The sequence below is a fragment of the Polypterus senegalus genome, chromosome 5 (assembly GCF_016835505.1).
Source record: "Polypterus senegalus isolate Bchr_013 chromosome 5, ASM1683550v1, whole genome shotgun sequence".
NCBI classification, from domain to species: Eukaryota; Metazoa; Chordata; class Cladistia; order Polypteriformes; family Polypteridae; genus Polypterus; species Polypterus senegalus.
In genome coordinates, this window is record NC_053158.1 from 79,323,268 (window position 1) to 79,335,769 (window position 12,502).

General features: G+C 35.3%; 1 protein-coding gene across 1 annotated transcript in view; it reads left to right on the forward strand.

Annotated features, from left to right (window-relative positions):
• The window catches only part of cidea (cell death inducing DFFA like effector a), a 28,433-nt gene extending 16,200 nt beyond the window's left edge, over positions 1-12,233 (forward strand). The window contains exon 5 of the mRNA XM_039754865.1: positions 10,451-12,233. Within this exon, the coding sequence (XP_039610799.1) occupies positions 10,451-10,592 (142 nt within the window). The 3' untranslated portion in view covers positions 10,593-12,233. The remainder of the gene's footprint in view (positions 1-10,450) is intronic.
• The last annotated feature ends 269 nt before the right edge of the window (positions 12,234-12,502 follow it).

A 12,502-nucleotide genomic window follows, 5' to 3' on the forward strand; every position in this document is an offset into this window, starting at 1 on the left:
CAACGGACATGGCCATCCGCCGTGAATAAGCTACCTCACTGACATTGGCGGGCGAAGGAGCCACCGATTCTTTTTCTGCCCAGTGCCACCACAAACCTAGAGCCGCCCCTGATTGTACTGCTGCAATAAATAATTTCATCGATGGTCGTGCACAATCGCTGCGCTGTAAAACCCATGTTTAATAACGTGCTTTAACTCTTAATGATATCACGTATACATCACAGTATTTTAGTTATTCAGAGAGCTGTAATATCACAAATGTAATGGATTCTGTGTACAGTCGGATGAAGAGAGCCGGTTTAAGAAGCAAGTAGTGATTCACACACACAGATCACATAGAAGATCAAATACAAAACAAAGCATTTAACGTGCTACTTTAATTACGATGTGATTTGAGAAACTGGTTAAGTAAATGATTTTAAGATGACGTTTATGATGTTCTACTTTAATGACAAAATAAACTACGTGATTAAAGTGGAAATTTCGAGATTGAAGTTGTCATTTCGTGCTTTTTTTCCCCCACTGTGCCTTTTTTTTCTCTGTACCCTAAAAAGCTTTCATATGACACTCAGACGGTAGGCTACGACTCGCCTTTTCACGGTGACGGATATCTGAGCTTTCAAGTTTCTCCAACACGCTATGTCACTCGATCAACTTCCTTTTGTTGATTATACCACGGTTTAATTAAACAAATAGTATATTTTTCCTTTGCCTCCACTTGATATTCGCTTAAATCGTTTTATTTTCCCCCGTGCTTTTCCCATTGTCTTTTCACCTGAGCTTAAGGGCGATTTATATTGATTTGCATATTCAAAGAGGCGTAATTCTGGGAGGAGTTAGGGCGTTACATAATGCGCGTGCACGAGCGTTAGTTTTCACTCTGATCGGGATTTATGTAGCGGAAGAACGTGGAAGTTAGATGCGCACAGATTCCTGCATCTGGATTTTTCTGTGCGTAAACACATTTCGGCTTTTGTGCTTACGCCATGTTATAGTGCGAGTTCTACGCACGGCGTTATACATGAGGCCCCTGGAGAGCTACTGTGGCTGCAGGTTTTCATTCTAACCCTTTTCTTAAACCAGACTTTGCTGCTAATTAACACTGCCTTAATTATAATTGATGCACAACTTAAGACTCAGGCCCCTTAATTATTTTTTTTTCCTTTGTTAGCAACCAAACAATATTAAGACACAAAATGAACCAACACATAAACAATACCCTGCATCTACCACACAATAACTGAAAATAAAGAAAGGTGAAGGCCTCAGTAATGTTGATCTGCTCGGGTCCACAAAACATTTTCACAGTGCTCTTAAAGAAAATCAACAGTTTTGGAAATGTCTGCCATGGCAGAATGAGCACATTGGAATTAAATAAGTTTAATTAGCAACGACAATTGGCTTCAAGTTAAGAAACTGAATGATGGTTGGAGTTTGAGGCCCCAACTTAGTTGGTCATCTTGGCTCACTTCACATCAAATTTATGTTTGTGCCGTTTAAGGAAAAAAGAATAATTTCAGTGGTCAGTCTCAAGAAAAGTCAATTAAAAAAAAGACAATAGTTAATTGGCAGCAAAAACTGGTTACTAATTAAGAAAAAAGTTAGAGTGAAAACTTGTAGCCACAGAAGGTCTTCAGGACTGGAGTTGGAGACCCCAGTCTAGACTTTAAGTTGTAGTTACTCTAATATGGGTGCAAAATATCATGAAGTTCAACTCGCCTGTGTGATGTATTTCCCCATTCATATAATCGCCCTTCCTAATAAATTTTTTTTTTAAATGGCATATATCCTGTATTTTTAAGTTGGTTCAGTTATACAGTATTATACATACAAAATGTCATTATTCCAAAATGACTAAATCACTATTAATGTGTGTGGGTTTTTTTTTTTAAAGAAAAAAAAAGGCATACTTTTAATTTGGACCAAATGCAAGCTACAAAATTTAATGAAAATCAGTTGTACCACATCTGGTCGGTTTGTTAGCAAATCCCCCCCAACAATGGCATAAGGACTGAAATGAAGCCCCTTAGTAGTGATGTCACAATACCAGAATATTTGTATTTGATACCAATCCCAATGAAATTTCACAGAATTTGGTATCATTGCAAAAACAAACTGCATTCCACAGTTTTTAATAAAAAGTACCCCCAATATTCAGGTGAAAAATATTGAGTCTTTTTTGGTAATTGAATATAAAATACTTAAATAGTGGTATATCAAGCAATCAAGTAGCTACCTAACTATCATTTACATAAACTATTACCGGAGTTCATAAATATATTATACAATGTAGGGATTAAATTTTAATGTGTGAAAACTTGTGTAGATTACAGCACAAGGTTTATAAAGAATGATCTCCTCATCGACTACCTGATTTCTCTAAACATGGGCACATTCTAAATTTATAATAAGCACAATTCCCCAAATCACACTTTTAACTTCATCTGCCTGCATTACAAAGCCGCATTTTCAAACATGAGTTCAGCATTCAAACATCTATTGGAAATCAAAAGCCAACACTTTAAAGTATTTGACAAACATTAAAATAAAACCCTGTGTTCAATACCAACCCAAGGCTGCAACATTCAAATTGAGAACAACAGCAAAAAGAATAAAGGAACATATGAGGACTAGGAAGCGATGGAACAGCTCAGCACCCAACCCTATTATTAATAAGAAAAGCTAAGGGCTAAGGTTGAACCAGGTGTACTTTATCAGTCCATTTATTTCCACCGACGATTCCAAAAGACCACTTCAAAAAATGGAAGAATTCTAGATGGAAAGAGAAAAGCAATTGTGAGATTTTCAGTGACAGGCAAAGGCAACCAGTCGTTTTTTAATAATTGATTTCTTGATACCAATGTTACCAAAGGTTTCAAAAACGTAATATCTGTGAAATAAAAGAAGCAGAGGGAAAAATCTCAGTGATTAATAATGGGTTATAAAATACCTTACAAAGCTTTGCACATAATTTTGACACTTCTTTGTGAATATGGGACAGATTAAATGATATATTATACACAGAAGGAAGGGCATAAGAGATTGGAAACCTCACAAGCTTTAATAACCGGCTGTAAGTAAAAGGAAAGGGAAGTTGAGGGGATATATAAGAAAGGAAGGTTTTAGAGATTGGAACATTCAAAGGCCTGATTCATCAAATATGCCACCCATTGTGAGAATGACTTTGCTAAACCAGAGATGCAACACAATATGACCACCTTTTAATGCTCAGAGCAGGCTTGTGAAAAATAGGAGTAAATGGGTGGTGGCTAGATATAGGCCAAGGCACCTTGCCATATTTCCAAAGTGTTAGTACCTAGTGGACCCATCTTTGAAGCTCAAAGCTTAATACTGGAGAATAGGAGGGTGGGCACAGAACTTGGAGATACCCAATTAGGCTTTACCAGCAACCACATGGGAGCGTCAGCTGATGGGGTAATCCACTGCCACACTGGATGCAGTTCACAAGCCCAAAAAGTATAATTTAAGATCTGGCATTGGAACACCACCCTTGCCTTTGCCTCAAATCAAAGTGAAGTGTTTAACAACAAATTTTTGTTCCACAGTAGGTAGACAGATGTGATCATACATTGAACCAGTATTTAAGGGTTAGCATTGCACTAACATTTTAATAGCCAGTCTGGATCTGAAAAATAGGGCATAGGTGAACATGACATCAGAGATTCTCATTTTATTGATTGCAGATAACTGGGAGTAATGATGTCTTGTAGCAGAGGAGAAATGTCTTGACTAGGTATTTAGAAATGCATGAAAGATCACTGGGGACATTTCAAAGAAGAGTACAGAACAGTGATATTTTATGATAGGAGTCAGACATTGAGATTGGCGTAATTAATGGAAGAGTTCTTCAGACAATTGATAAGGGCTCAAAAGAGTTTGAAGAGCATCGAGGATAGAGTGTATCCCTGTCCTGCACCTTTAAAATTCAGAAAGGGTAAAAGAGATTTGAATTGGTGAGAACCACTGCCACAGGAGGTGAATACGAGTTCTAGATCGTGTTGATAAAACTTGACCCAAACCCCATTGAGAGCATGACGTGCCATAGCATTCCCCAGGTCATCCTGTTGAAGGCCTTTTCTGCATCCTGAACCAAAAGTGAAGCCAGATGTGATGGAGGTGGAGCTTTGTCTAATATGTACAAGGTGGCATACATTGTTCACTGCTTGGCATACTTCTAGTAAAACCAGTCAGATCCCAGTGAATCAGTGTGTGAAAAATATTGTAGTCACCTTGCTAAAAACTTGGCCAACATTTTTTCACATCTGCATTCATCTGACAAATTAAGCTTTAGTTTGTTGTTTTCCTCAGGATCTTTGTCTTACTCTAAAAGGAGAGTAATTAATTCTGAGTTTACTGAGGGGTTCCCCTGTTTGGAGAGAGCAGTATTTAACACCTGCTGATGAACAGTTTCAAGGTGATACCAAAAGCCAGATTGAACCTCAGGTGACAACCCATTTGGGCTAGGGGCTCTACCAGTTCTCCCTGAGTTCAGAACATATTTCAGCTCTGTCTTCTTAGTGGTAGAATAGAGTTTATCAGGCTCCACAGCTTGTTTTAATCTGGGAAGGGATACATTTGTGAGAAAGGTGGATGTTTTGTCTGAGAAGCAGGAATTTTCAAGGAATACATTTGAGTATCCATCTACCATTATCCAACCTGCTATATCCTAACTACAGTGTCATGGGAGTTTGCTAGAGCTAATCCCAGCCAACTCGGGGCGCAAGGCAGAAAACAAACCCCGGGCAGGCCGCCAGCCCACCGCAGTACATTTGAGTAAAACTCCTAAAATTTATTGGTTTGTAATGGGTCATGCGTGGTGATGCTGTAATTATTATTAATAATGAACGATGGATGCAGATTCCTGACAACAAGTTGGCACCTGAAACACAGTATTTGGCACAGGTTTGATGGATCTCGGTAGCAGAGAGTTTAGTTTGTACCTTGTCATAGAAATCTGTGGTTCATGGTCAGCATCTAAAAAACAACTTTTCCTAAAGTATAGATAGATGTGCTTCTTAACCATAATCTTATGGCTACATGCCTGTGCTAAGCCAGCTGAGTAACGAATAGTTAAATCCTTTGACACCTTTAATTGCCAACCAGGCATACAGTATGTAGGGTCAATGGCAGTGTTGAAATTATTGCTTAAAAGCTGTCCAACATAGAATTTCGCTTATTACAAAAATAAACAATTTTAAGCAGAGACTTATTAAAGCACTATCTTGAGGCACACTTCAGGAGTTAATACAGATACATGTAAGAGATAACACAGCGATGATCTAACAAGGAGGCCAGATCCTAGGGACTGTGAGACAAGACATAGTTGAATGGGTATCTGGGTCTATTAAGAAGGGGAATCAAGTATGCATTTTTGTTCATACCTAAAACAATTTCAAAATCATTAGCCTAGGAATTTATTTGTTATACACAGAAAGAAGTTGGACTGATATGGCATGGGGGACCATTTAGTAAGCAGAACAGTCTTCCCCCAAATTCTGTTGGTATATAGCAGAATCTTTTGAAGTCATCAGAACTCTAGTCCAAAATTTAGGCCTGCAGATTGTGGCACGCCAAATAGCGACACCCTTTTTCCAGGAAACTGCAAATGAAGAGGCCACCACTTTGAAATACCTTTGCATGTCCTTGACCTATCATACCCCAGTAGCTTGGTCTCTTGTAGAGGTGCAATATCCCTGTTATATGTTAAATAAAATCCAAAATGGTGGTCCTTTTTCACATTTGACTCTAGACCACAAACATTCCAAAAATGTAATTGTTAAATTAGCAATTAAACAAGATCTCTATAGAAAAGGATACAATAAAATACAGTAAAGGGGAGGGGGCAATGTAAGCATCCACCCAGTGCATTCAGGTCTTATACATAAGAAAAACAGCAGGGCACAATCTACTCGTTCTCCCAAACTAGAAAAGTTTCCCAGAACCATCACCCTCCCGCAGCCATCCATAAACTGTCAAGACAACATGAAAAAGAAAATTATATAGGTAACCTGAAAGAATAATAAAACAAAAAAAATACAAACTTGATGCCCTCCTGCCTGGCCCAACTGGAAACATATAAGTTAAAGGTTAACATAAAGAAAAATAAACAGAGATTACTCCATCAGAACCCCGTGACCCAGTAGTTAGGATATAGCAGGTTGGATAATGGATGGATGTATACTTAAGAATTTAAAGATATGGAAGATTGTTGAAAAAAAATTCATTGCAGGATAGAAAGTAAATATTCCATTTAATCTGATGACTGGAAGCAGATGCATCATTCTAGCACCTTTTAAAACTACAAGGATTGAACTAGTAAATACCTCCAGAATGAAAAAGCACTTGCAATTCTAAATGAAGGTAAAAAGGACCAGCAGCAAATTGAATCTTACAATGAACTGTAACAACATTGATCAAGACATGAAACTAGAGTATACTAACTGTAAAATGAGAGAACATCCAGTAAGAAGACATTTTATGCAATAAAAAAAACAATATACGGCAGCACATCTTCTGATGGAGAAGCTGAAAGGGGACATTATAATAGAAAGATGCGAGAAGAGCAGAAATTATAAGTAACTTTCATAGCCTGTTTTGGGTTGTGATGGCAAACCTAGCCAGTTCTGTTGGTGAGCATTATTTGAGCTGGGTACAAGAGCAAGGATTAAGCTCAGATTTCTCAGCATTTTTTAGGACTGGAGACATTGCCTTCCTCCCTTGTGCAGATGAGCCACTGAAGAAGGGGAGGAGTAAAACATGGTGGATTTTTTTTTTTTTTGACAAATTTTGTTTTTTGTTTTTTTTGTTTGTTTTTTCTCTCTCTCCCCCAAAGCTCAAAGCTTCTTTCAAAACTGTTTGTCTGTTGACATAGTTCAAGATTTTTAGAATAAGTGGTATTGGAGGAGAATTGTGGTTTGAGTTGTAGATACAATGACATTTTTCTATAGGAGAAACATAGTTGGTGAGATGTGGGAAGAGAATGGGCTCTCTTTTGAATAAAACTCTCTGCATTTCTTTGAATGTGCAGTACTGAAACATTATTTTGCCAATTTATACCTATATGATATGTCAGTTTTCTGTACATGGGGGTTACCTAAACTTCCAGTGTTTTTAATCTTGTATTTGTTGTGGTGTGTCGCATTAGTTAGTTTTTGTAACTCCACAGAGATCATCTTCTGCTAATCATTAAGTTCCTTTAAGTCGAACTAGATAACACCAATTTCATCCTGAAAGCCCTACTAAAAGTAGGCATCAGTGGCTGCCACCTGCTTAGTGGCAATGAACTTAATATGGAGATGTTGCTTGAAAATATTAAAGCCACCATCCCCTGTGGCTTCACCTTCCTACACGTGGGAAGATTTCTTTTTTGGGCTGGGGAGTTATTCACGTGTCATTCTTAACCAAATCGGCATCATAGCAAAACAAAAGGTAACACTTGTTATAATTTTATATATATTAGTAAATTAGAAGTGTACAAAACAAATAACACAAGACAGCCAGAAAAGTCAAGACTGACAGGGGGTGTTGTGATGATATAAATAAAATCCTTTTCTGCAATTGTTGGCATTATAAAGGCATTAGTTAAAAACAAAAAAAAATCTGTGAAAAGTAAATAAAATATTCTTGTTTTACACTAAAGCTGCCATGCATCTTTCTGTAGTTTTACTGCTGTTTGGTGGGAAACTTCTTTAGTATTTATTACTAAATGTGCACATTTCAATCAACTGGGCAGATGCAAAAATATATCCTTCATGTATTTTAATTATCAAAATAGTTCAGAAATTATTTTATTTATCAAAATAGTTGTAACCATTCTCGCATATTTCTGTGGATATGTAAAATTTGTAAACCGTAATTGGCTTGTTTTTCAATTACAAAAAAGTCCTCATTAGCAGACAGTGCAAGTTCTTGGAATCTTCTCTAAGTATTTCTCGCACACAAAATAGCAACATTTTAAAAAGTCTGCTTTTGTTTAATCGTCAATTTGTTTTATGCTCATCTTCCCACCTGGCTTTGCAGCATTCTACAGAAAATGAGAGTAATGCAATGATGCTGTAATAAAAGTGAAGTTTCAAAGTTGTTCTGCTGCTGCAGGATATAAAACTACTTCAGTATTTTAATTGTAAAAAGAAAATCAGCAATTCTCTATACACCTGGAAACTTAAACTAGTAAATGAGGCAGAAATTAATGTATTTTTATGTAAATAGTTCATACAAATTATGCCCATGCATGCATATTTATGTAAGTGGCAAGTAGCATGATGGACTGTTTCTGAAATTATTCACATTGGCAGTCCACATTTATCTTGGAGCCTGTAAGAAATTCCCACACTACTAAATGGTGACACCTCATTCACTTTTTTGTTATATGAGCAACCTCTCATCTGACACTACCTTTTCACTTTATCTGCTCCTGCCGACCTGACCATCTTTGTGCTTCCTTTCATAGCAGAGTGACCGCTATTGTCCCTATTTATTTAAAGTTTAGTACTGATCAGGCTTGTCTTTTTAGCATATAACGTATTTGCCATGAAAAGTGATATGAAAATACTGTCTGCAGTGACATTTTCACCCATTGCCTGTGAAAGTTTCAACAAGTCACATCACACCGTTTGCATGGTGCAGGTTGGCAAAAAACTTGGAAAATGTCTGATATACTGATAAAACTGCCAGCATACAAAGTACAATGTGGAAAGCAACATGCTAGACGGCACTTTATGAATGTAGAAAGCTGCAATTGAAGAGTACAGCACTGGAAGGTGACTTACTCGCAACATTTTCACAGACACTGTAGACTGAACAATATATAGAAATGTGACAATAAGCTGTTGGTTTTCTTTACTTGTATTAATGAAAATGCAAGATTCTAAAATTAAATATGTACTGTATAAAGTTGTCTTGTTTCATTTCTGAGATACCTTCTCAAATTAAAACATTTTTGTGTATTAGTGACTTTATCCATCATGTCTCAAATTTATATTTACAGAAGAAGTAGTATACATTTTGTAATTTTCCGCTACCTTGGAGAAGTATCTTCAAGGCAGTTGTGGATGACTCGACTTTTGTAATACAGTTATAAACATTAAATATATATTTGAGTGCTGATGATTTTTTCTTTTAATAAATGCTTATTTATGAGTATTTTTATACTGTACAAATTTTATTCCAAGCTTCAAGTACTGCACATATGAGATATAGTAATGGCATCTCAAAGCCTTCAAGCCTCATTGACGCCCTCATTCCTTACCCACACCCATCAAGTCTGACTTGTCTGTGCAGCTGCTTTGACAACCCCTGAGCTAGACTGCCAAATGACAGCTGATACCTCTTGCTCATTCATTATCTGTCTGGGTAAAGCGGAGGATTTACTTTTTAAATTTGTAATCCTTCATTACCTTTAGACTGATTTAACATTTTTCATTGCAGACAATTTTAAATGGTAGTAAAATAATGACCAATATCATGGATATGGGGTATACTTTTTATATACTTTTAATTATGGTTTAACTAAACTTCTGTTGCTGTTTGTGCAGGTAGTACTAACAGTAGGCATTTTGCTTTTGGTTTTAACTATTAGAGCTACTGTACACCACCCTCAAAATTCTTAACTTCATGAATAAACTGGAATAAGAATTTAAGAAGAGTCTAATAAACAACCATGTTAACTAAATATGAAGAAAAATAGACATAATGGATTAAGCTTCATCACAAAATGATTCCAGTGCTCTATGAAAGTTATTGAACTTTTTGTTTATGAAGTATTCGACAATATAAAATTAACTATAGGTGATCATAATTTAAAAGTCCAGCAGCTTTCTGACTTTCTGACAGCTATATTATGAGAATTTTTTTCCAAACTCTGTATCATCACTAATGCTACAGAGAAAGGACTGCTCCTACACAAACTGTAATTTATACTGTCTTTTGCACATATTTAGAATTATAATTAAAGTATGGTACAAAAATAACAGTCAAGTGGGTGGCTACTATTTTTCTAGTAATGAATTCTGTCCTGAAGTACAATTTGGTATTTATTTGCAGTCAAGAAAGTAGTATCGTTAGTGTTTGAAAATAATACTAAAGAAGGCACATTTTTTTAGCTTTATTTTTGTCATTCAGGATTTTGAAATTAAATTTTTTAATTTTAACTCATTGTTGTCTGTGTTTTTGTATCATTGTTAGTAATTGAGTGCTACGACCCCACAGTGACAATCTTTTTACTGACTGGTTTTTTTTTGTTTCAGATTTTCTTAATTTGGCATTTTTGATGAAATTATGTTTGAACCAACATAATGTAATAGCATGCTTTGATAATCAATGTTGTCATTTTGTCTAATGTAGTCTTCAAGTTGTTGAAATTCAGTTGCTATAAGTGATTTGTGATGTGTTTCAAATATTAACTTGGTATTTTTGTTTTTGGGTTTTATAGAAAATTGCTTCGCTACCTCTCCTATATTGCTCAGGTCACGGGACAATTCTTACTTTATGGATCCACATATGTACTGCAGTACACAGATGAAAGCAGTGACATTGGGTCATTGAGGAGCCCAACATCTGCATCAAATAAGTGATTCTGGAATAACCAAATCTCTCAACAAGAGCAGAACTTTTCCCTTTGATTCTTGTTTAACCTTTTTAACTGTAAAGTGTAACTTTTATCATGATCTTGGTATGATTTGGTATTAATGGAGAAGAACTTTATTTGCACACATTTTTAACTTGTATGTTTTCTATAGTTCTTTTCTGAGTAAGCTCTTCCATTGGTGAATACGGAATAGCTGGACATTTGTAGTATCTATAATATAGTGAAATATCTATTGGGCATTCCTCTTTACACAACATTGAACTCATTCAATTTTTGGTCTACAGATCATAAAATGAATGGACTTTTTTATCTTTGGTCCTCATCGATTGTATTTATTTTATTTGTTTGTTTACTATAAAAATAAATCTGTTTAGTTGTCTTGTGGTTTCTTATGATCACTGGTATATGTTTTAGTTATCAAGTGGTGATTTATGTTTGTATTTAAATTTTGGTTCTAGTTTAAAGACAATTATTGTACCTTTTTAGATTTTCCTAATTGTTTATTTTAAGGTAAAGTATTTAAAATTAGACTAGTTTCTATACATTACTCATGACAAATTTCTGACAGGAATGAATTTTAAAATAGTGTCATACATAGCATTTGCTGAGTTAAGTTAAATGCTGGAGACCTTGTGCCTTCTACCTAAACTGTTAATTTAAAACAACATTTTTGTCTAGGATTTTGTTTAACAAATGCTAAACTGCATGAGCTTCTACGGAAAATGGCAATTAAATAATTATTTAGCAAAATTACAGAGAACATGTAAACTGAGGTGACTGTGAACATTTTATTGCTGTACAGTATTTCAGAATCATGAGGGTAAAATCAGCTATCCTGATCAAGAAATATAACCGAGATCACAAAAGCTCAGTTATGTTGATGAGGTAAGAAACTGCGTCCTTTGGTGTCTTAAAGTTACTACTGTTTTTATTAATGCTTTTTTTTTTTTTTCTTCCAATTTATTGGTTCTTAATTTGGAAAAGTTTAGCAGTGTTGTGTGTTTCTTAACCCATAAAGATTTAATTAGTGGTGCTTTATTTACCAAATCAGGTAAGGACAAATATTAAAACAAACATTTATCAACATTATATTTTGTTTTACTTGTGCCATCTCTTGCCTTTTGTAACCTATGTGAATATGTCTGTGTAGAATCTACTGGAAACCTTTCATATCTGTTTGGTTTTTTTTTTTTGTTGTGTGTGATTTATATATATATATATATTTTTTTTTTATTATTATGAATACACACGCTATTGAAAGTTTTTACTTTAAAAAATGTGTTAAACAGCAGCCATCATCTTGGCATGTGCAGCACTGTCAACATTTTTAATAGTTGCTTTTTTCTGTTCTTTTCAATACACATTCTGCTATTTGTTTCTTTAACTGACATTTTATGAACTTTACACTGATTTGCCTTCTGTTGAATATCAGTGTTACACTCATTACTGTATTTTGTATATCTGTAGTGCAGATAATTTAATTTTATGAATGCAGGTTATCTACTAAGACATTTAATTAAAAGAACAATGTGAGCCTCAACTTGGTACGTGTATCACCATAAATATCATGTTTACAATGCTGTATATTTTTTAACCTAAATAGTTTATTAAAAACAAAATTCTTTTATTTGCACCTGTTTGTCTTTCTTAGAATGAAACTGCTCAAATATGGGGGGGAATGAAGGAATTCCTTGCAGCCCAAAAAAAATATAGGCCCTTCCAAGTTGTGACAGTCATTGCAGTGCTACTATGTAACAGTGACATTGCCTCCTTTTTAAAACAAGAACATGTAACCTCCACTTATATCAATCTAACCTGGGTACTTGGGAATATGGGGTAGCACTTGAGATTTTGGTGCTGTTTTTGACTCCACATAAATAAAACTCTTGGCATAAA